General features: G+C 40.0%; 1 protein-coding gene across 4 annotated transcripts in view; it reads left to right on the top strand.

Moving 5' to 3' along the window:
- The window catches only part of IFT81 (intraflagellar transport 81), a 37,418-nt gene that overhangs the window by 3,853 nt on the left and 8,561 nt on the right, over positions 1-25,004 (top strand). For 2 of the 4 annotated variants that reach the window (XM_068208439.1, XM_068208440.1), the window contains exons 4-12: positions 2,130-2,219; positions 3,272-3,337; positions 3,656-3,766; positions 5,010-5,094; positions 11,105-11,268; positions 13,511-13,606; positions 15,383-15,529; positions 22,887-23,036; positions 23,971-24,099. In XM_068208439.1, the coding sequence (XP_068064540.1) occupies positions 2,130-2,219; positions 3,272-3,337; positions 3,656-3,766; positions 5,010-5,094; positions 11,105-11,268; positions 13,511-13,606; positions 15,383-15,529; positions 22,887-23,036; positions 23,971-24,099 (1,038 nt within the window). Of the gene's footprint in view, positions 1-2,129; positions 2,220-3,271; positions 3,338-3,655; positions 3,767-5,009; positions 5,095-8,096; positions 8,117-9,678; positions 9,820-11,104; positions 11,269-13,510; positions 13,607-15,382; positions 15,530-22,886; positions 23,037-23,970; positions 24,100-25,004 lie in introns of those variants that run through there. The other 2 variants (XM_068208442.1, XM_068208441.1) reach the window with 2 other exon arrangements.

The raw sequence follows: 25,004 nt of genomic DNA, 5'->3' as shown, positions 1-25,004 counted from the left end.
TCCAGTTTTCTGTGCCTTTTGTTCTGTTAAAACACAGTGGGTTTGAGTGATTGTGAGAGGTAACTTGATCTGTTAACTCCGCACCAGCAAAGCTGAACAGGCTGACTGGGACTTGACTAAGCCTTTTATTTTTTTGTTACCTCTAACAATATTGGATTTATACCTGGAAATAACTCAGCAGAAGTAGCAGAGAGAGAAAGGAATGCAGATTGTATGTTTTGTTCAGTATGTCACAGTCTTAATGTGTATAAACATCCACCTCCGTAATTTCCATTACATAAGATGTGTTCCTTTTTGGAATTACAGTAATAGAACCATCTTATTAAACTAATACTCTGCTGATTAGTTCAAAACAGAAGCTGGGGTAATAGAATGCCTTCCTGCACTATTAACAGGACAGTCCAAATATTTAGATATTAATGAATTAAACAATTAGCCTGAATTATTTAGATACAGTCCTGATATTGTGTCTTTTAAGGGAAATTTCAAAAATGAGAGTTCAGACACCTTTTAACACAGTTAAGTTTTATGGGTGTTTAGAATCAAGCTAAAATGAACTTTGTAAATTACTTATAGAAGACACTCAGCAAACGTGTCACCTTCCCAGCTGTGTTGTGATTTAGACATTGGATTGCCTGCAGTATATAATTTAAGAAATAAGTAACTTCAGGCATTAATCTCATTGTTCAGGCTTCAGTGATTTGCTCCCAGGTGCCAGAGATCTCTTTCCATATTGGAACCTCGGTGGTTTTTTGGTTATTTGAGTGTGTCCCATATTTCAGGTGCATGTGGAGCACCCAAAGGGAAAAGAGAGAACCTTTTTTTGTTGTGATCCATCAAGCTCTGCTCTGCCTTGTTTGAATCCTGCCATTGGCCTTGAACTCCTCTTTTGGCAGAGGTAGAGACACACAAAGGAGAGCTCTCGGACACCAGCAGTGAGAATGCCATTGCTCAGAGAGCACCTGCTCATTTTCATTCTTGTTAAAGGGCTTCCAGAATTCATAAGGGGTATCATGGAAGCCAGTTGGGTTTTACTCCTGCATTTTGTAACTTCTTCCTCCTCGTCCAGCCTGTGCATTCCTTGTCTCACCTTTATTTGTCACTTAATCCAGCTCTTTGTGATTTTATCTTCTTCTCCTTAGCCACTTTATTGCTATTTTTTTGGATTCCTTCTAGCTTGTCAGTGTGTGCTTGCTACTGAAACAACCAGAACTGAGCAGAGCGCTCTGGATGCTGCTTCCCCAGGGTTTTATAGAATGGAGGTGCTGCTTCACTGCTCAGGGCTCTGAAGCCTTTGTTTGAACTGGCCTTTGCTGTTGCCATTTGGTATTCACCTTTCATATCAACTGCTCTTTCCAGGAAGTAAAAAATTACTTGATAATCTCTTTTTAGATTTTTCCATCTCATGAAGGGCTGTTTCTGTGGAGATAATCTTTCCTTCTACCACAGCTCGTGTTTCTCCGAGTTGAATCTAAATTTGTTTCCTCTCCATATTTCTAAACGCTTGCTGTCCCCTGTTATTTCTCTACCCACACAGACTTTCACACTGCCTCTCAGTTTAAGATTCCTGGTGGGCAAAGTACTGGTGTGGAAGTAGCACACTGTCTCCTTGTCTCTGAGTGCTGAGCTGCATCTATCAATCTCTGGGATGTTGTGAGGGTTATGCAACGTGGCACAGCCATTTCTCACGTGTTCACTCAGCTCTGCTCTTGGGCCACTCTGGAAACTCAAGCCCCATTGCTTCCTTCAGAAATGTTGTTAGAACAAACACTTCCTTTTGGGGCTGATTTATATATGTGGAATATGCAGATGTATAGTAAGAGAGAGTAATTGGTTAATGTGTCCCTCTCAGGTGACATCTTATCTTCCTGCTTTGCAAATACACTGTGTATTACAAAAGGTGAAAATACGGAGGAAATTGTGAAGTTCTGAATGTCTCTTCAAATGGAAGATAATACACTGTGATTTATTTCTGCCTTTAAGTTGACAGGTTTTGCAATGAGAAAATGCCTTTTTATCTTGTTCTCACCTTATTTCTGTGTCTACATTTACTGTCTTAGTAGTAAAACGGTGTGTTGATCTGGAAATCCTTAGAGCTCATTCTGCACAATTTCCATTTCATTTCACAGTATGAAGAACTCATGGAAGCATTTAAAAACCTACATAAGGAGCACGAGCAGCTCAAAATATCTGGTTTATCAACTGCAGAAATAAGAAGGGTAAAGAAACTCCACAATTGTTTTATTTCGTTGGTGTTTTGCATGTCAGTTCCGTGTTTGATGGCTTTGTGGACAGTGTGAAAGCCGTAGAGGCCAGAGCTGGTGGGCACTGCAGCTGCCTCTTGACGCTGCTCTCTGTTGGCAAACACCAGGTCCTCGCTCGTGTTTAGAGCTGAGCTTTCTGGAGCAGATTGGGGAATGAGGCTGCCAAGACTCTGTGCAGCATGATTTCCAAATATTGGAACTCCATTTCCTCTGAGTGCAGACTGATACCAAGCCTTTTGCTTTCCTGGTAGCAGCTAATAATTCCAGAGGGTGTCAAATGAATTAAGAGCTTAAGTCAACAGAAATGATGAACCCACGTGGCTCAAGTGTTAAGTAGAGATATTTGGTCTGTTTCAGCAAAATAATTAATCTTGTGTACAACTTTGCAGTGAACACACAGAGAAGCCAAGCAAATGTGGAGATAAGGTCTACATTTGGAGAATTCATTTTCCTTTCTCTCATAACTACCAATCTGCAGAGCTCTGCTATGTAAATTAGAACTAAAGGAGAATAATAAGAATCAGATACATGTTTCAGCAGTAGAAAGTGTTTCTTTTAAGACAGTTTTAATACAAAAAGTGGCAGCAGACATCTCTCATAAGCAACTTCATGCAAATTGGTCTGCCAGGAAGTGGGTAATGCTGGTGACATTAAGAACATATGTCAGACTGTATCAGATGTTGAATCCATACTGATTTGTTCCTTGGTGGTTTCTGTTTGTTTGTTTTTATTTTAGAGAAATCCACCTGCTTTTATTTTAAATGTTCACTGTAATACTCAAGGATGCAGATGAAGAATGTTAGCATAAAGAGAGTGGGAACTGTGGGGGAAGAGAGAAGAGAGATTGGAATCCTGGATGTTTGATCATAGATCAATAAAATTATAACCGCCTCCATCTATTCAGGGAAGAATTCTGATTTTCATATTAATTTGAAGAGAACTTAGTCCAATCCAATATACATGGGGAATAAATTAATATTGCTTTATCTGTTTTTCCTGCTTTTTAGGACATCAGTGCAATGGAAGAGGAGAAAGATCAACTGGCCAAAAGAGTAGAGCGCCTTAAGAAGAGGGTAATAAGAGAAGTAACACTCCTACATTTCAGTGTCATAATCCTTGGCCTGCAACTCCGATTTTGGAATGCAAACAAGGATTAAGATAAACACACTGTATGTCTAGGAAGGAATCAAGTAACTAATTGACCTACAGGGAATCTCCCCAGGCGTTGATCCAGAGCTTTTAAGAATCTCGGGTCCAGTACTTTGCTGTCATTTCTGAGTAGTAACGTGTATGGAAGGGAAGTGCTAAGTGGGCTTGTGAGACATATGATCTCTTTAATGTATTTCTCAGCTATCTGACAGCAACATGCACTATTTATCCGCTTGCTGTAGGTGGAGACAGTACAAAATCATCAACGGATGCTTGAAATAGCAAGACAGCTTCGCTTAGAGAAAGAGAGAGAAGAATCTCTGGCTCAACAGAAACAAGAACAAAAAAGTCAGGTACTGGCATAATAACATACCTGTTAAAGAGTTGTTGATGTTTTTTGGGAATTGTGCATTTTAAAAATACATCATGAACAGCAGTAGTTGGGAGAGTTTCTCTCAACCTCAGAAAATTAAATCCCATTTAAAAGATCGATGTACATTTTAAGGGAAGAGGCTTGACCCTGCAAGTTTTGAACACCACACTGAAGGTACTTGGCTGCCTCAGCTCCCACTGACATCATCCTTTAGCATTCCCAGGAAATGTTCCATGACTTACTGCTGGAGCACCCAAAGGGAACTCTTCATATTTATGGTAGTGAGCAAATGTTTCCTTGGTTTGATTTCTATCTCTGTGATCTGCACGAAGGTTTCAGGGGATGAGCAGCACAGCAAGTACCTTATATTTTTCCTGGAGGGAGGCAATATGTATTCAGGAGCAACCTTGGGATTTAAGCCCCTGAATTTGGGAAAAATGATGTCCTGAGAAGCCCTGGGAGCAGTTGACATGCAAGTGTAAGGGTGGGTTTTATTCCAGTCCTGTGTTGTCAAAACAAGACACTTCAATAGAATCCAGTGCCATTTTGTTACACTGTCTCACCAAATTCTGTAGCCTGAACTTCAACACTATTAAAATGAGGAAAGCCCTCAGATTTCTTCTATTGCAGCCTTTGTCTGGAGGTGGGATCACTGGGAATCAGTGGCCTCTCAAGCTGTTGTGTCTTTGCTGGAGCACCAGTAAGATCACAACTAAAATGAATGTGATGTCCAGTTAATTCCAGTTCTTACTACACATCTCTCTAAGTCACAAAAATGCAAATCAGCTGGGGCTTGTTTGACAGGAAGCTTTCCAGACTGCCCTTGGGATGGACAGTGGATTGCTGTGACAACTCAGCTGCATTGCAGGATAAGGAGAGTTATCTGCTGCAGTCCTGATTCCTGCTGCCTTTTGTTGTTGCTGTAATGCTCAAGCCACTCATATATTTGGTTGAAAATTGTTGGATGAATTTCTGCCATCAGAGAAAATATCACTTGGGAGAACAAGAACACTCTTCTCAATTAACAGGAGAGAATATCAAGTAAACCCAGGCCAAGTGTTGAAAATTTGGTCTGGCACATTTCCCTTGTGAAACAGAAAATCACCAGGCATTAAAGCTGCCATGTTTTGTGTTTGGGGTTCTCTTGGGGCTCTGTTGGTTGAGTTGTTTGCACATGGATTTCCAAGGAATGACCCCGTGTGTGTCCAATTGTCTCTCCAAAGTTGTTCCATGCAGAGCAGAGGCTGCAGAGAGCCCAGGTCCAGCTGAAGGAGATGCAGCACGTGGTGGCAGATTCCAAACCAGAAAGTGAGTAGGGCTTTTCCTGTTGCATCCTAGGTTAGTGTGATGCAAAACATGCCATAGAATGGTGTATGAATTACTTCCAAAATGATAGAATCTGACTACTTCTCAATTTAAATTTAGTAAACCAAGTCATTGTCCTGCTCTTTCAAGAACATTTACTATTTCAGTTGCATCACACAACTGCTTTGTCAGCTCTTCTGAGTTAAAAGTATTTTTCTCAGTCACCACCTCGTAGAATTGTTAATACTTTATAATTTTACTTTGATTTTTTAATGATTCTCATCTGCCACTGAACCACAAGTGGAACTAAAGGAGTATCTGAACCATCTCACAGGGACTTGCAGTGGATTTTATAACTGTTCCTTTTTTGCAGTAGCTATCAGAGAGTTTATACAGCAAAGCTGTGTCAACAATTCTATTTCAGTTCCTGGGTTTTTTTAAGGCCAATGGAAACTCGATGGGTTCAGTTCACAGAAGCAAAGGTAACATAATAAAAAGCCAGTAAATATGTCATTTGATCATTGAGATGAAAATAAAGTTAACATATTTAATTTCCTTATCTCAAGTCCTGCTTGCAGGGGAAAAAACAAAAAGTATTTCGATGTTCCCAATCAAAGCTTGGAGTCATTACTTAAGAAAACTTGTGTTGAAATTTTGCCCAAACAAAGACCTCAGGACTCAACTTTGTAATTGCTTTCCCCAGATACAAAGGCACTGCCTGTAGCAGCAATTACAGAATGCCAACTGTGGGTTTTTTTTTTTTTAATAATTGAAATTAGGTGACCACAGTGCACTGAATAGGTTCCATTTATTTTAAAAGCTTTGTAGGTCTACAGGCTAGCACAATTTATTTCATTTTGAAGATTCCCTTTGGCTGCAGTTTAGTACCTCAGCTGCCTCCTGGTATCAGCCTTGTCTGCTGACAGTGCAACAGCTGGATTTTCACTGGAAGTCAGATCCTTCCCTTTAAAGGAAACTTCCTGCATTTTTAATGCTTCAGGTGTTTTTACTTCCTAAACAAGATAAAATGTTCAGATCTGTTGCTAATGAGCAGAAGCTTTGTTGTTTGTCTTATGGATTTGATTACTTCACTTTATAATTAATTTTATATTTAAAGAAATGTAAAGGAACTCTGTAAGGAATGCAACTAGCACATATTCATGAGTGTTATTAGCATCAGCCTGCTTGAGCTGTGCCAGGAGAATATGCCTTGTGGTTGGTAGGATTTTAACTCTTAGAAACATCATATTTAGAAGACTTTTTATTGTATCATCAATTGTTACGAGCTTCTGCAAAAGAGCTGGAAGTGATGCTGCTGGTTCACAGAACACTCCTTCCCTGCTTATTAATTTCAGTCCTTCCCTGTTTATTTACTTCAATCTTGCCCTGTTTGATAACTTCAATAATACTCAGCACATGGTTTAACTAGAGAAGGATTTGCTGCAGGTAGCACTAAGTAACATGAATTTCCATTGTGCTGTTTGTTGTATTGAATATGAACAGTATTTTTGTTAACAGTGGGCTCTGGTCTGAATAACCACAACCCAGCTCACACTTACTCTGCAAGACTGACGCAGTTGATAACATGAAGAAACAAACCAAATCACTGAATTCTTGGTCTCTGTACATTTTGCAGGACACAACTGGTTACTTTATTGGCAGAAATATGAAGAAGTGGATGAGTAGCTTGAAAATACTGATTAAAAGAATGTGTTAAAACGATTTGTTGATGAACAGTAAAATGTGTAATTTATAAACTTTCATTAATATGTAGAAATAGATTTAGAACACTGAGAACTTCAAAGATACTTGTCAAAGGGGAATTGCTTTGTACAGATGCCTATTTAATTTCATTCTTGATGAAAACCAGAAATTTAGGGACCTATTACTTAAATATTCCATTTGGCATAAAAAATTAATATTTTTCTCTTCCTCACAATGATCTTTTCCTGAAATTCTAAGTTTAAATGATCTCCTCCAAGACTGCAGACCACATTACAATTAAAGTTTTAAAAGTGTTTGGTAAAGGAGAGTGGCTTAGGTGGAACTTCATCTTCAACTGATTTTATTTATTATAAAGTCACTGTCAATCGATGCAAGGTTGTGGTAAAGCACTTTTAAGATAATTTGATATCTGTGATGAGAATACAAGTCTGGTTGCTGAGATTGATGGTATTGCTGTAGTGGTTTTTTTTTAAGGTCATTAACTCTTCTATCCCATTTTGAACAAACAAGGCAGCAAAAATTCAATGTGGTCTCTGTTAAAAGGATTAAAAGGAGTTTAGTGGAAGGTTTAGAGAAATGGAATGGGTGTTTGGCTTTTTTTTGTTGTTGTTTGGTATTTACAACAGATTCCTGAAAGAAAATAGCAAATGATCGTTGGTGAAATAAAAAGAGGGAAATGGCTGAATAATGAGGAGACCCTTGATTCCAAGTGACCACAATCACTTGGGAAGCCAAGCTCGTGCCAACAGTATTTATTTCAAGGACTAGCCAAATTCCAGGCTATTCCTCCAGGAATTGTATATGCAATGTATTTATGGCATGTGGGGCTCTTTCCTCAGAAGCGTCTGAGAAGAATTTGTGGGTCAGGTGTGGGAATGGGAGAGCTGGAGCCCCCACTGCCATCGATGAGGTGCCTTCCCTGCTTTCATTTCTGGGAGAAAATGCCACAGGAGAGTTTCTTTGCCTCTGGGTTTGGCTCTGGCACATCCAACCCTGCAGCCCAAGGCAAATTCAACATTCAAGAAGAGCACTGAAAGGTCAGAGAGGTTACAAAGAGCTCTAATAATAATTATAAACATGAAAAGCAGAACTTAGAATCACAAATTCAGGAAGCTTTTGGTTTTTCAAGGATATATGGAAGGGATGATTGATCTGCCAGTGTTTGCATGTCCCAGGCCTCTGTTGAAGAGAGGGAAAGTAGAAGTGGTGTTCTTGGAAGCTGTGGAGGAAATAATTTCAGCCCTGTCTTTGTGGCTGCAGAAAGGGGAGGGAAGGATTTGATGCTGGAAGTCTGTTCTAGAGTTGGCCATGGCCTTCCCATGTGCTATTAAACAAATTGTTGGCAGAGAGTCTATGAAATGAGTGTCCCTCTCTCTTTTCCCCCCTTTTAAAAACTGAATTCCTGTTGCAAATGGTTCTGGTCCAGGATGTCCAGTTGGCAGCCTGTAGTGGGATTCTGAGCACCAAGTTAATCAAGATTTAGCTCCATTAACAGAATTATGCAGAGAAAATTGCCTCTCTTCTACATGACTGAGCAAGCACGAATAAACTCTTTCTTCCATCCCTCTCTTTATAATAATAATACAAAAATTTGAATGGAAAACATGAGGAGTGCTCTGAATAGCTCTCCACATGTAAATATGTGGTTGGCAGAAGCCTGCTAAAATAACCTGAGGGCACAGAGCCAGATTTCTGTGCTGCTTACGTGTGTAGATTTTGTAACCATAAGTCAATGTTGAAACATTAAAACAGAATTTATATGTGTAATGGAAAGACCTGAAGTATGCTGGCATTTTTTCCTCTCTAGCCTGGGAATTTCAAAAGAATGCTTTTCACTGAAAAAAAACCCCAAACCAGGAGCTGTCCTGTGTTTTGGTTTTTAAGGTTCTGTTAAGCAGCAAAAGTAGCTTTTAGATAGTTACTTCTCCATGTGTTGAGTTGTATAGGAGGAAAAATATATCCAGAGTATTCAGGAAAGAAATGATATTACTCATGAGGGATGTTGAAATCACGTCTTTCCCCATCAAGAAATCAAGTTTTAACTTGTTTTGTTGCTCCATGAGGACTCAGCACAACACAGAACCACTCAGGGGGCAACAGGAGTTGGTAGCAGCTCTGAGGTTTTTTGAGAAATAAATCAGATTGTGATCAAGGTTACACCCCATGAAGTCTAAAGGTCTCTGTTCTTATCAAAGCTCTTGTAGTTCCTTGCTAAGTTTCTTGTCATATCCACAACAAATCATTTAAGCATGTACCTTTTTATCAGAAGACTGGAGTAGCACAAGAAATGAAGTATAGGTTATATACGCAGGTTTCTTTGCTGCTAAAAACCTCAATAAATTGATTTAATTAAAATATTAATATTTCACATCAGAATAATGCAATTGATATCACATTGATTTCCACACCAAAGATCTTGTTTATAAATATCAGACTGGGAGGGGTGCTCCCGTCAGTTCTGAGGTGATAATTCAGCTCACAGGGTACGTGGGAAGCAGCTTTGCTGCATTTGCAGAGGTGGGAGATTTCTAGAGAGACATTAAAAAGTGGTCCCTCCTGCCCAGCTCTGTCATGGGCTGAGGAAGATTGGAATTGAGTTCTTCTGGAGGAAAGAAGTGGGAAATCTCTCCCAGTAAGTCCCAGTGTGTTTCCCAGGGTGCAGCTGCAGTGCCAAGTCCATCGGCAGAGGAACTCCTCTCTCCCACTCCAGAACCAGACTGGGGGCTGTTTGTTTTGATAAATGGCCCCTCCACAAAGGGGAGAAGGTCCTGTGGTAGTGTTGCTTTCCATAAACACAGAAAACAAACTGGGAAAGAGGAACTCCCACTCGTTTTTAGTTTGCGTTGACTTCCTTGGCAGCACTGCTTTCCCCAGGGTCTGTTTTTTCTCCCAGTTCTTGAGGTTTTCTCAAGAGCTGATGGCTTTTTTCCCTTCTGGCAGATCTCCTGTCAGAGTGGGCTGGGAGCAGGGCTCAGGAGGATCTCTCAGGACACTGATTTAGAGGTAAATAGCAGCAGAAAAACGGGGGCCCCTTTTCCTGGGCTCTTTCACTTTGTTCTGACCTTTCCCTTTGGCAGTCAGGCTTCTTAGCCTGAGAACCAAAAGCTGTTTTCATCTACATCCTTTCCCCTCTGTTTCAGCAGCATCAGCTGCATTTTTGTATCTCTGTGCTCAACTTCTCTCTGCTTATGCAGTAAATGAAAGAGATGGGGATTGTGAACTTCTTGTTTTCCTTGGCATTTCATCACAATTCCGTCTTCTCCCTAATATGGAGAGAACCAAAATCCCAACCATAAAAAAGTTGTTTGAAAACTAAAAAGAGCCCTGGATCACCTAGATCATGAGAAATACTCTGAAATACCCATTCCCACTCTTATCTGACATGCAGCTTCTGAATCTTGTAGTCCTTGGCACAGCTGTCTCTGAGGAACTACTGCACTGAACTGCCTGTTGTCAGTGGAGACTGTGCAGTGTCATTTAAATAGATGTTTCCTTTTATTCTGTTGCATTTTTCTGTCTGTGAATTGTTCTTATCTTGGGTTTATTTATAAATGATCTGTTAAGGAGCCTGAATTGCTCTGCCTAGAAAGAGCCAAGTCCTCCTGAGCCTGGTAAGGTGTAGGTGCATCAGGCTGGTGTCTAGCAAAGCTTATAAATGGGGTTGCTTGTTTCTTTTGGATTGTTATTTTCTACATTCTCAGTCTATAAACTGTCCTGAGATTGAATGTTTGTTCTTTCAAGAAGAAATCTTTACAGGGAGGCAATCTGTATTCCAGCAATGTAAAGGACCCTTAAAGTAGGCACACATTAAACTTGGCCCATTTTAAGGCCTTTTTAAATGCCAGACAGAAAAAAAAAAGTTTTATTTTAAGCATGAATCTCCAAGGATATAATAAATCTATCAACGAGCTAGGCCAAATGAAGATTTTTCTACAGATAAAGGTTCAATGGCTGTTTATATCAGCAGTGTGTGTTGAATTCTGTATCTGACTCAGCTGGAGTTTCCTGTGAGATGAGGTTTACTTGTTATTAATGAGAAGAATCTCTCAAGGAGCTGATAGTTACATGTTCAAGATAGAGGGGCATAATAAATCCTCTTATATTGTTTAAGATCCAGATTAAAAATTTAAATTAAGTAACTCCCTCTTTCTCTGAGCACTGAAGACTCAAATGTTATGCTGTTGTTATTGTAATCAGCTGCTAAATACTTTAATGTGTTGGGGAAATCAAACTTAATTATCTGCTACATTGCTTTTATAGACACTCACTGATTTAATTTGTTTTTAAGGTTTAATGAAGAAACTAGAAGAGGAGATAAATTTCAATTCCTACCTGGTAAATGAAAAAATACCCAGAGAGATGGAAAGTAAAAAGACTTCAGTGTATTTCTTACAAAAGGTGGTTGCAGAGCCAGCCATGACTCAAGCTGATCTCACTGCACTGCAAAGTCAGGTGAGGGACCAAGGTCACCCTTCATTTGTGTTCTGTTGCATGTTCTGAGCTGCCTGGACTCTGCAATGTTCTTATCCCTGCTTCATATCCCAGAGAAAATGTTTCATTCCCAAAGCAGCATCCCTCAGCTGTAAAACCAAAGGTGTCTCAATCACCAAGTGCGCACTCTGATCGGGCTTTTTTAAATACCCACAAAAGAGACACCAATAAACCAACCCCAAAGCAAACCCCAAACCCAAACATATCCTTAGGTGCTACTGAGGAAATTGTGTTAATTCAGCACTAAAGGGCTGATTTTTCTTCTCTTCAAATTTCACCTTTTTGGAACTCTCCCTGCCATCAAGGGGGTTTATCCCAACACATCCAGAGCTTATGGAGGGAACAGCATTCCCTGAGGGATGTATCCTCACAAGATGATGCCTTAATCCATGTGCAATGGCTCAGAACTCCTCAGTGTTTGGAAGAGCCCTGCATTGTTTGGTTTAGTTTTTAAGAACAAAGAAAATTTGGGCATCAAATACTTGATTTACCTTTCCAGGCTTTTTCATAAGTTAAAAGAAAATAGTCTTAGAAAAACTCTTATTTGTCAGATACATCCAGAACGTGCAGAGGGGTTTGTTGCCACACAAGTACATTTATATATTATATATTAACTCAGTGAAGTTTTCCTATTTGCATAATCCTAAATAAAAGATTAAATACGAAATATAATCTTCTAGAAGAATTTAGAGCAATGTTAATTATTAGTGTTTCTATTGATGATAATGATGAAGATTTACACCAATGTTAGAGGGAAAAAGAGTAGTTTCTTACCAGCTGGTGTTTAATACCCCTGGGATTTCCAGCTCAGGCTTTGCCATGAAATAATGAGGAAACAGAGTATGCATCTTAAGGGATGACAGCATTAATAAATGACAGATTAGGGCTGAAATAATAAACCAGCTCTGTGATTCAGTCTCTGCTTTCCTAGATTAATTCCTCTAATCAAAACAATATTTGTGGCTGCAGTTATGTCTTTCAGGCATGCTTGAAACCCTGTTTTTTGCACATTTCTTTTCCAAGAGTGTTGTTGTGTTTATCACAATACTTTAAAAAGCTTTAAGTTTTTCCCTCTTTCTCCATGATGTAACCTTTGATTTGTTATATTTTGGAAGTATCTTCTTCTTAAAAGAAAATAAAGCCATGTCGTACACTTGGCTGTTATCACAGCATGGCCTTAGGCAGCTTTTTCTTTTTAGTTGGCTTTTTATTATCTCAGTGCCTTAAAAAGGAGCTGAAGTGCACCAAGCATGTTTCCACCATGCATTTTATAATATAAACCCAGGAATTTATTCACAGAAGAGAATTCTTATGCCATTTTCAAATTGAAGCCTGTTCAGCCACTAATAGAATAGAATTCACAGGAGAGTTGTTTGTTTTTTTTTTTTTTTTCTCCAGGTGTTGGAGTATTTTTGGTCCTATTGAGCAATTTATTTGAGATTCTCAGTTTTCCAAGCACATGGATGTTGCTCCCAGAACTTCCAGGGTGATACCCAGCACTGTCCCTGTGTTCTGGTCTGACTCCCTGGGATTGCAGCACATGTGTGCACTGCTCCCTTAGCAGCAGCAGAGAATTAAAGGCAGGTTGCTGTGGCTGTGTTTTCCGTGGCTGGTGGGAGTCCCAGTGCACTGGGAAGGCTGGAATCTGCACTCTGGTGTGGCTGAGAGCTCCAGAAAGTTTGGCTGGAATGAAGCTCAGCAGTTTGGGACTAAGGACAACCAAGAACATCTTGTGGCAGGAGGAGAAGGCACCACAGACCTGGAATATGATGGTCTGTGACTTTACAAAGCGCTGATGAAATTTTTATCATTTAACCTTTATTTGCTTCCCTTTGAACTTCTGTTAAATGTTTGAATGAAAGGGAATTTTAGTTCATGTCAATAAAATTGCATTTTTCACTCAGTATGTGGTAATTTCTTTTTCTGTACCAACTCACTGCACTTTCTCTCCACATGCACCAGTTTACTTCATTTTCAGGGCCAGCGTCATGGTTCTGCCTTATCATAAAGGCACAGAACTGGAAATCCAAAAACAGCCTCTTCCTGGCCAATACTTAATGACTCACTGAGCTTTTTGGGTCTGTTTCTCTGTTTTAAAGGAAAGAACTGGCTGGATTGTAAATCATCATTGCAAAGCATTTAATTCTTGGAGAAGACAAAGACACCAAGCTCTGTTTCCTTAGTTTTCCACTCTGTCTTGCAGATAGAGGAAGTCAATGCACAAATGAATCAGCTGATTGAGAAAAGGATCATCACGTATGAGCCAGCTGATAGTAAATTCTCCATGTATCGCCAGCAGGTAAGAAGGAATAAAATGTGTTTTAAGCAGAAACGGGAGAAAAAAATCAGTCTCTGATTGGGTTACATGCTGATTTTTTCCTTTGATTTATCTAGCATCATCAGTAGAAATACATTATAATGGAGGTGAGAAGGAAAATAAAGAGCTGTTGAACATATGTATGTTTCGGGCTGAGTCAAACGTTGCTTTTAGTCGTGTCAGTGAATGTTTTCACTGCTGTCCTTGCAGCACGGCGGTTCTGGAAGGGGCATTTTGGAGGAGCTATTTTGGTAAAGTTCCAGCTGTGGATGGATTCTTACAAGGCAGCATGGGGGCTGCCTGCTGCAGCTCTGTCCCTTCCTTAGGTCTGACCAAATGCCATTTTTCTCCTTTGCATCTCTTAAGAAGGAATTCTTTGATTTCTCATCCTGAGGCTGTAAAATAATCTTGCTATAAAATAGGTTGTCTGGTCCAGTCTTAGTAAATTCCCAAGTTATAAAAAGGATTTATGAACTCGGAGATTTTTGGCGCTTACGCAGGAACCTGAGCAATTCCTTTTCCAGGCTACCTGCACCACTGCTAATTTTATGGAAGATCTTCAGTGTGATGCCTATGGTCATGGCTTGAAAAATCAAAAGGCTTCAGTAAAATGTACCAGTGGGAGGGAAGAAATGGGGATAAGATATGTACTGCAGTTCAGTCACAAATGCAAAGTGAAACACCGTTTTATTTTGGAAGAGATGATTCCTGAGAGAGAGCCCTGCTCTGGAATGTGCTGGGGCCAAGGAGGGTCCACCTCAGGAGCTGAGGTAGCTGCTGGAAGCTCAGAGCCTGGGCAGCTCTTTGCTTTCTTCTGCCAGGGCTTGGGTTCTGTTTCACAAAATAATCAGCTCTGTTGTCCCCTGGTTTGTCACCACAAACACCTCGTGCAGCAGAGAGCTGAGCTCCCACCCCAGCACAATTCTGTTGGAGATTTATTTAGGGAGAAAGCTGGTCCTCTCAGCTGAGTGTGAGAAAGCTGCTGTGTTTTGGCTTCATTTTTTTGTAAGTTTTGCCTTTCACTTGAAGAAACCAGCCATGCCTCAAATTCCTGTACCTGCATCTAAATGAATGTGTTGTATTATTTTATTTTTCAACAGGATACTTTAGCAAGAGAAAAATGCTTTTTTTTAAATCTTGAACTAAGGTATACTTATGTTACCAAATCTGTTCTGGTCAAAACTCAGGTACTATTAAATATTCAGTCTTATATAAAATATTATTTTTAAGTGCTTTATCTTCTAGACTAAGAAAAAAAATAATCTGTAATCTACACTATTTCTGTACTTTATTGCTTTATTCATCATCTTCTAGCTATTTGCCAAGATTTAGTGGCTCAGTTCTGCTTTAGTGTAGCATATTTCTGTAGGTTGGAGTAGGTTGGAGTTATAAAAATCTGTATTATGACATTTGTGAAATCTTGGATAACTTTCCAGTTAAGCCATGTTGGTGTATCTTACATATGCACCAAGAGGGACTAAGCAGAAGAAATGGAGCAGCTAAAATGCCTGCCTTTTTCCTCAATGAAAACGAAAAAATGAAGTGAAAAAATGTAAATCTAAAATGTAAAATACATCAGCTTGAGTCTGGGCAAAAAGGCTGTGCTGGAAACCTCACCCATTCTGGAGAAAGTTGAGATGCTGCAGCCAACTTCAATGAGGTTGTGGTTTAACTTGCTGTATGTAATTTATACATTTTATCTAAAAATCATTTTTCTCCTGATTAAACAAGGCAATTTTTACGTTAATGATCTTGCAGGCTTCTATAATTTCCCGGAAAAAAGAAGCCAAGGCAGAAGAGCTTCAGGCTGCCAAGGAGGAGATGTCCAGCCTGGAGAGGCAGGTGGAGCAGAAGAACAGTCAGGCCCACGAGCTGGGAGGCTCTGAAGTCCTGACTGAGGATGAGGTAAGGATTTGTAGCTATTTTCAAACCATTAATTTCTCTTATTCACATTGTGCCTAATCCATTGCAAGGTGTACAAGGACTGAGTGTTGGGCTGGATTAACATTCCAGCCAAATAATGGCAACATCATCACACTGGTGTGATGGTGAACAACTAACCATAAAGGTCAACAGGATTATAAATAATATACAAAGTCTGTATGATTATAGAGCATAATACCACTGATTATCAGAGATGCAGTTAGTCCTGTGGCATTTATTACCCACAAAAGTTTTTACTTAAAACCCAAATTTCCCAGACCCTCCTGAGGTTCAGCTGTGACACAGTGACTGGCACAGACAGTGTGGCCCAGGCACAGTGAGATTGGCAGCTGTACTTCTCAAAGCAGCTTTTTCTGATTCATAAGTTTGCAAAGAATAAGGGTGCTGCAGTTTGGTACTGGTTTGCCAGCAAAATAAATGGACTTTTCTTCAGCCAGTAATTTTTTCCAGTTGGGAAGAATCCTGCTAAGGGAGCTTACAGGCAGAGTCACTAAACTAAAGAGAATTTTATCTGCATCATTCTCTGAGTTAGTATCGTTCTCTCATGTATTGTCTTTGCATTGCCATCATTTAGCCAGAAGCACACACTCCTTCCTTGCCTGTTCTTTGTTTTTGTGCTTTTTTTACATACTGCTAAATACAGGGAACGCCCTTTTGAGAAGGAATTCCCTTCCTAATCCCATAGGACGTGGCTGCTCCACAAAATCAGTTACTTCTTAAAGGAGTCTGAAAGTGTGGATGAGGAGTTCAGGTAGGAATAATGGCACAGAGATGTGGAGAATGAAGATGTTGGTTTCTCTTCCCATCACACACTGTACCCTTTCCCGAGGTAGCAATAATAAGGAACCCACTGCATTAGATTTCTCTCCACTCCAAGGTTTTCAGCTCCATTGGGCACATTGCTGGAGTCTTTGACAAGTTTTTAAGCAAAAATGAAAGCAGAAAGCTGACAATTTGTGTTTTATGACATGTGATGGAAAGAAATGTTTAATTAATCAACAAGAGTGTATTACCAAGACAGCAGCATATGTTTTACATTATCTGCACAAGCACTGTAAGGTAAGAAATAATTGTGCCTATTGTTCAGGAGACAAGAAACTGATCCATAGAAATTTGAGGAGAACTGGGTAGGAAGGAAACCTCATAACATTGTAAAAGGCTTAGTTTGAAAAACTCAGGTTAACTGTCTGACACAAGGAAGTGGCTCAAGACAGAAAAAGGACAAGATATGTTTTGGACATGATCTGCATTCCTTTCGTTCAAATATGTCCTGCTTTTGATTTTTAAAATATTTTCAAGTCTTCTTTTTGCACAGAGAAGGATAAATGAGCAATTTGGAAAAAACCACTGGCTTAAAATCAGAAGTGTTTGTCTTTTCATAAGAAGCATTTCCTGGTTTGTAAAATATTTTCTGCAAGGAAATGTGTATTGGCAAGGAAGTCAATATATAAATCCATGTCCTGTTCATGTTTATTACTTCCTTAGGTGAAATGCAGTGGTACTCACAGGCACCCGTGCAAAGCAGTAAAAAGGGTGTTTCCTGTGCCTAAAGACTAGGAAAGGATTTGAATTCTTGATGGTTTTTGGTCACTTCTGTTTCAAAGGTCATGGTTTCCTCATCTGGAAGGCGGAGACAGTGAGTGATGTTTAATTCTTTGTAAATGTCTGCTGCCAGAATTGCTGCACAAGGCCTTGGTGCTGTAGATTCTGCATTTCCTCCAAGTCCATGGCAAATGCACAGAGCCAGTCCTGCCTCGGAGTGGGGGTGTGAGGAGCCAGGGCTGAGATGAGACAGGGCTGGCAGGGAAGAGGTGATGAAGCAAAAGTGGCATGAGCAGGTTCTCCCTCCCCAGTGAAAGTCTGGGTTCCTCACTGCCAGCCAACCTCCCGCTGCAGGTTTGTTTCTGGTATGTTCTGCTTTAGGATTTGTATTTTCTGGTTCAGTGCTCCAGCTTTGAGGCAATAGCAAAGGAAGTGTTGATTAATGTGGTGGTGAGTCAGTGCTGCAGTTCATGGGGACAGGAGGAGTTTGTCCATCCAACCTTCACACTGACAGCCAAGAGCTTCCTTACACTTTCCTCTTCCAGTGACACGTTTGACATTTAGTTCCTCCATTTTTAAAAAGGCAGAAAGAGGGTGTTTTAACAAATAGCTTTGCTGTCTTAAATTTAAATGGATTTTTTAATCCTATCAAAGTGCTACAGTTAAATCAAAGCATGGTTTTTCTCCTATACCCAGCATTTCTAATCTTTGCTTTGTCTCACTTTGCTCTATCCTATTACATCCCATGGCACTCTCAAGACTTGGCAATAGAAGAATCAGCACCTTCCTAACTCGTGCTCCCAAAGCAGCATTTGGCTCTCCAGTTGAGGTGGTTTTAGCCCTTCATTCACCAAAAAGTCAGGCCTGGCTTAGGTTTTTACGTGCTGGTGTTTTGCTTTCTTCCACAGCCATGAAAAGCATTCCGCTGGGTTTGAGAGGTTGTACACCTGGACAGAACTCAGGAGAAACAGCAGGGAATAACCAATTCATTTACATCAAACACAAAAAAGAAGGAATAAATTGTCTTTGGGAGTTAGGAAGTCTTTTTAAGTACTTCAATCAAAGTGCAGTGAGCAGGGGGCACAGTTGGCAGCTCCTCACTGCAGCTGTCAGATCCTGAAAATTAGGGAATCACATGTTGACACTTGGAATGCTGGATGGTTCAGTTACAAGTGATCCTAGGTAAAGCTGGGATATTTTTAGCCCTTTACACAACCCATTGTACTTTCCAGAGTTCAGCACAGGGCCCAAGAACACTGAGTTTCCCAAGGATTCAGAGTTGTCTCAGAGCTGGGCTGAGCTGCAGGATGGGAATTAATCTGGTTTTGAGAACAGGGCATGGGAGAGCCTCACTTTGTTCACAGGTGTGTGAGGTTTGCACATGCATTTACTTAAGGAGTTTGATCTTTTTTTCCATACAAATGCTCATCCATGCCTACTTGCCTCTGGGAAAACAAGACAAATATTTCTATTTGCAAATAGAGAAAGCAACCTCAAACCAAACATCTTGCCCCTTTCCTCAAAAACTGTTGATCCGCCTGAATCTGCCAGATTTTTGCTGTGGGGAGTTCCCTGCCACCCGAACCAAACCTATGCAGAGATTCAGGGAAATCTCCCAGAGCTGAGCACTCCCTCAGCACCCCCTGCCATGGATAAATCCTGGATCTCATTGACCTGTGCGTCTTCCCTGAGCACTGAAAATGGGTTTTCATTATAAATATTTGGATTGATTCAAAGTACTAGTAATGGCTGCCTTAATACTTCTTGCCTGACCAGAAGCAAGCACTCCTGGAAAATGCTAAGGAAGAGATTTCCTGGCTGAGCTGTGCCATGAGCAGGATGTAGGATACTGTCATTTTATTAGACTGAGGTTCTGCTGCTCTTATCTTTTAGAAGCTCATCCTTCTATGTCTGAGTTATTAACTCTGTCCAACACTGGCTGTACTAGCTTGAATTTAGAGCCTCTTAGGAAAAAATATGGACAACCTGTTATGTTCAGGAATTTTTCCTAACTGAATTTTAATACTTTGGACAGTCTGTATCCCATTAATTAGTCTAGTTAGAAATTAAAACATCTGTTTCTCAGTTATTAATGAAAATAGATATAATCAGCTAAGATTTTCTGCAGTTATTGTGCTCCTGCAAATAATTTTCTTAACCAAATTTTTTTATTTGGAACCTTGTAATGTGTTTCATAGAAAACCACTTTTTTTGCAATTAATAATTTATTTTCTGTAATATTTTTGCACGAAGAACATTGTGATTACAATAACACAATCAAATTGCTGCATTAATCCAGAAAATACTATTTTAAAATATTTGACTCTAAAGTGAGCAATTTATCTGGAGTTTGTTCTTTGGAGAAAACAAGCTTTATCCATTTTCTCCTTTAATGATAATCTTGGAATAAGAAACCTTGTGAAAATGTTTCCTGGGGCAAAGGTGAGGTTAAGGGAGATGAGGTGAGGAGCTTGTAGTGAAAAGCCAAGTCTGCAAAGGGGAGCTGGGCTCTGGTCCTAGTTCTGACCACGGAGGTCACCAGGCTGATGTCCCTTCTTGGAGGGGGATAACCTGCCAGGCTCTGGAGAAGCCATTTCTACAGCCCTGACTGGATTTTTATTTAGAATTGCTATGGTAATTCCTTCACTAAGTGTGGAGAGACTGAATCTGGTGGTACCAACCTCTTCCAGAGCCTAATACATGGAGAAGCATAAAGTAGGTGCATTGCTGGATTCTTCCAATAAAAATGGAGCATAATCCAGGAAATCTGCCCAGGGATGGTGCACACCTGTGTTATATGGGAAATCAAAGTCCTGTTTTCATTCACTGTGTTCCATAATCTGCATTCCATGCTTGTTATGTTGCAGTCACCCATAAAAATAGCCAAGTGAAAAGGCAGAATCTTTGCTTGCTTTCCCTTGGATGGTTTTTGTGTCTCCAGGGGCTCTGACTGGGCTGCCACGGGCTCCAGGCTGGTTTGCTTCCACTGCTCCCTTAGTGCCAGCACTTGGTTCTCATCCAGTCATTTAATCTCAGAAGCTGAAATAACTGCTTGTGTTCAACTGCTTGAGAAGGAAAAGCTACTGGTGGCCATGGCCTTGACTGGAGCATCACTGCACAGGCAGATCCATGGGCATTCCAGGACGAGCCTGCTGAGTTTGGACACAGGGAGCAGTTGCCTTGGTCTGGGGGAAAATGCTGCTGCTCAGGAGTGGATTCCTTTGGTTACTTCACTTGAAAGTGATGTGGCCCAACAATGTTATTTCTCTGTGAACTATCCAGTTATTGAAAAGACCTTTCACCACAGCAAAATGTAGTGTTTTGTGGCTTTGATTTCTCATGTACACATGAGGTGTATAAAGCCTCAGGAGCAATGCTCACACAGATGAAAACATTGGTATTTTATAGTTCTTTTATTTTTTGGAAACCTGTGGAATGACTCTCAGCTTTTAGGCTGAAGAAGCCTAATTTTGCTGGAAGATCCCTACAAGATGCTAATTTAAGTAGAGTCAAATCTAAGAGCTCCAGCTCAGAGCTTGGCCATGGATCCAAAGGAGCCTTCAGTCAGTGAGATTTTGAGAGGCTAATCTTTGCTGTCCTTGGAGTAAATCAGGTCTTTTGAACATTTTACCAAATTATTAGTTGATTTTCGACACAGATTATCACTTTTTTACTGTTGTTTATATCTGTTTTACCTTGTTTGCTGCAATAAAAGCTGTGTGAAAGGTTGTTTGCTTTAAAGAGCCAGAGGTTGTGTATCCACCTCTTAAAAGGAACAGATTTCAGTTGTCACTGTGAGCAACTTCTGGTTCATTTGGGATGAAATTTGTATTATATAGTTCTAAGTTAATCAGCTAATAATAGAACAGTGGTGGAATTGGTTCGTTAATCAACAAGATCCTTTGACTTCCATTGTAAAATACATTATGCTTTGAAAATTGAATATGCAAATACCCTACCTCCCACTTGAGCTATTTTCAAGACCTTAAAAGTGAAGAGAATTGTAGTTTGCTTTTCATCCTGGGATGCACTGACAGAAGATCCTTCAGATTTGATAGCTCTGTGTGGTCACATATTAAGTTTAATCCTTTACCTCATTCTTTATTATATTCCACTGGTCAAATGAAATGTCCCAAGGATCAAGACAGATGGCTGTGCTTGCCTTAGATTTTCTTCAGCTGGTTGGAGAGATTGTATTTATACTTTTGTTATCACTTGGAAATCACAGAAAACTTGGTATTGTCAAAGCAATTAAAGAAGATAAAAAAATCTTTTGTATTAATGAAAAGGATGTGATTGAATTTGCTATGAAAAGGAATGAATTTGGTGCTACGGTATTAAATGTGCCAGTAATGTAGCAGAGAGTGTGCCAGGGGCTCAGGTGACCTTGTGTATCCTTGTCCTGGGTAGTAGCAGGATGTAGGATGTTATCCCAAAGCCTCACAGAGGCCAATCTGCATAGAGCACATTGAGTAATTTGTGGGTTTGTTCTTTCACCAAAAACGTTTATAGCTTTTGGCTTTAAAAATAGTTCTGGAGCGTAGCAAGAGAGAGGCAGCTTTGGCCTAGATATTGCACAGGATGGCAGATGAACAGGGTTGATTTCATTGTGGGCAGTTTGCCCAGGACACTTTTTATAGAACATACAGTTACTCTGGGGGTTCTTAGCCTTTGGTCACATTAGGGGTTTGGGTTTATTCTGTAGAAGGGAGAGGGATAATTTCACAAAAAGAAAAAATTATTGTAAATTTTGAAATTTAAGTTATTTTATGTTTGAATTTCAAATCTGTATCAGTGGGAGTGGGATTAATTTTCCTGCCTGGTCTGTGCTCCCTGCACACACTGAACGCCTCCTCATCCAGGAGCATTCTGAAGCCTGTTCTTACATCATTTACTCTCATAAATTTTGCTTTCCATCTCTGGATCTGAATGCATTTTTTGAGCTGTGACTGGCATTTACCTTGTAGCTCTCATGTAAAATCCAAGAATAAGAGCTGAGACTGCACAACAAATGGAAAATATAAAAGCACAGAAAAATCTTACCTGGTTGTTTCAACCCTGGTGCTTGTGTTACAAATTGAACACACACAGGTCCAGGTGTAAAGTTAGCTAAGGCTGTTGGACTGTAAGGATTTTTATTATTTTACTCAGTCTTTAATAAAAATATAAATTCTCCATTGCTTTAGATTTTGAGTTAAACAAATACTGCATTTCTCTGTTTCTCTGCAAGGACTCTGCTTTAATTTTCCTGTGTTTTTTAAACTTAGCCAGCAATATCATCCAGGTCTGCAGGAGTCAAGGAAAGAGAACAACAAGTTTTAACTACTGAGAACATTAAAAAGAAAAAAAATCTTTTCCCATGTCCTCTTCCCTTCCAATTTTGCTGCTGTCTATTGCCATGTTTTGGTCTGCAGGGCTGGGGCTCTCTTACAAGTGCAAATTACTGTTGCATTAAGTTTTTATTATCCATGACTCCCATAACGTTTTGCAAGGAGTATTTACTTTTCCAGCTGTCAAATGGTGGCGAGCAGAAGGGAGTGATCTCAGGCCTGCAAATGAGTGAGCTGGGACAGAAAGCAGAGGAGCTGCTTTCCTTGATCTCCCTCAGTGAACGAATGCAGAGCTGAAAATAAATAGAGCCTGGGAATCCTGAATTCCAGCCCTCTGTTCTAACCACTGCATTCTGGATGTGCAGGACCAAGAGGATCATTACATTTCCGCTGTGGTAAGGCCCTGCTTTGCTGGAAGTGAAGTGAGCTCTGCTCTCTCTCCCCAGTTCAAGCAGTACGTGAGCAAGCTGCGGAGCAAGAACACGTTTTACAAAAAGAAGCGGCAGGAAATAGCCGAAATCACGGCGGAGTGCGGGATCCTGCAGAGGACGGAGGAGCTCCTGCGGCAGCGCCACGAGGCCACCCAGCAGCAGCTGGTAACTGAGAGCTTGTGCTGCTCCCCCGGCCCTCCCTGCCCTGGGCACAGCCCCAGCATCCCAGGGATGCTGCTGGGATTATTCTGTTCTGTCTCCCCCAGCTCCTGCTGCCCTCGCTGAAGGAGCCTTTGGGGTAGAAAAGGTATTTTTGGCTGTTGACTCTGAGGCTGCTGTACTTTGTGTCCATCAGGACTGGTCTGCAGCTTCTTTTGAGACTGAGGGGCCTGACCCTGCTTTTTAAAGTCGATGGTAAATCTGTCCAAATGCTGCTTAGGGCAAGGCTGGATGCTTACATTACTTTTTGGTATTCATAGATGTAGTGAGGGCTTAGAGAGTGACCAGCAGCAAATAGGATCCAAGTTACTGCTGTAAAATATATAGGAGTAGTATTTAAAGAAAGAGCAGGCAAGAAGGAAACATTCTAACCCCACAATATTTAGAAGAAAATGTGTTAAGATTTAAAACTGGATAAATCTTCCCTAAGCCAGAAGGATTTCTGCTCTGGATAACTGTAAGCATCCCAAATGCAGGAACACTCTGTGGTATTTTCTTCCAATCCCTGTATTCTTGTTACCAAAATACTTTACAAAATAATTTGCTGCATCTTCTGATCAAGCAGACAGATTTTACACATGGAACTTCTTCAGAGGCTGACTTCCAGCCCACTTTGCTCTGTGGAAACTCTCTGTTCACTTCACTGAGCATTGGATGACCAAATATTGTATTTACAGAGGGTTTTTACTGTTCTGCTGTTCAGGCACGAGATAAAATCTACTTTTCTGAAAGCTAGATTAATTATAATAAATTGATTAATAAAATAAATTAATTACAGTACTTACCCTTTTCACTTCTTCACAATATTTGGCTCCACAAAGGAATTTGCTGTTTCTTGGTTAATGGACTCACATCCAGCATTTATTGTTTGTGTCTGCAGCAAGCAATTGAGGAGAAGAAAGGAATCTCTGGATACAGCTACACCCAGGAGGAGCTGGAAAGAGTCTCTGCAGTGAAGAGTGAAATGGATGAAGTGAAAGGCCAGACATTAGATAACATGTCTGAAATGGTGATTTTTGTCTTAAACTACTGCATTTCCTCAGTTTGAGTATCTGGTTCCTCAGGATATAAAATCCAATTTAATGTTTTTGTTTGGGTTTAGAATTTTCCTTTAATTTAGGGATATCAAATATTCTTGTCTTTGATTTTTTAACCTTTTTTTTTGTAATTTCTGAAGTGGTTTCATATTTGTTCTTATTTGACACATTATTTGAAAAAGACAAATGGTTTGAATCTGTAATGGAGGCTTTTTCTGAAATGTTTGTAAATCACTGAAGTTAAGCATTTGTTGAAAAGATACTTAATATGCTTAAAGAGCTAAATACCTGTCTTTTTCTTTATAGCCTGATTGTCAATTGCCCTTAAAACTGTCATGTTTTAATTTACCTGCCCACATAGCCATAGAGGCAAGAAAGAACTTGAATTTCTAATTTAAAAATATTATAAGAGAGCAAAAAGCAAAATAGCATCTTTTTAACTCATTAGGACACTTTTAAATACAATGGTGTAACTAAAATAGAATTACTCTCAAACAGAAAGGTGGATGCAATTTGAATTTTCAGTCTAAATATATCGAAGTGACTCAATTTTAGCATTTTCAAGCTTTATTTAACCTATGCAAGTGTATTTGTTTTCTTTAGGATTTCTTCCTTTCTCTGAGCCCCCTCTGTGCATCCCCTTCATCTGCCCTACTCCTTCAGCTCTTTGGTGTCTGGCACAAGGGCAGTGCCCTGGACTTTTTTGGGATGTCCTCAGCTGGAACAATGGAAGCAGAATTTGCCTCATTTGTGGGAATGACCCCACTGCCAGATGGGCTTTTCCCCTTTCTTAATTAGGCCTGAACTTCAGTTGCATAATTAAGGTTTCTTCACACATTTTTTCTCTCTGTATTTTGGTTTACTTCCCTTTCTTTTC

Source organism: Anomalospiza imberbis, chromosome 18, assembly GCF_031753505.1.
Source record: "Anomalospiza imberbis isolate Cuckoo-Finch-1a 21T00152 chromosome 18, ASM3175350v1, whole genome shotgun sequence".
NCBI classification, from domain to species: Eukaryota; Metazoa; Chordata; class Aves; order Passeriformes; family Viduidae; genus Anomalospiza; species Anomalospiza imberbis.
This window is presented reverse-complemented; position numbering and strand designations above follow the sequence as displayed.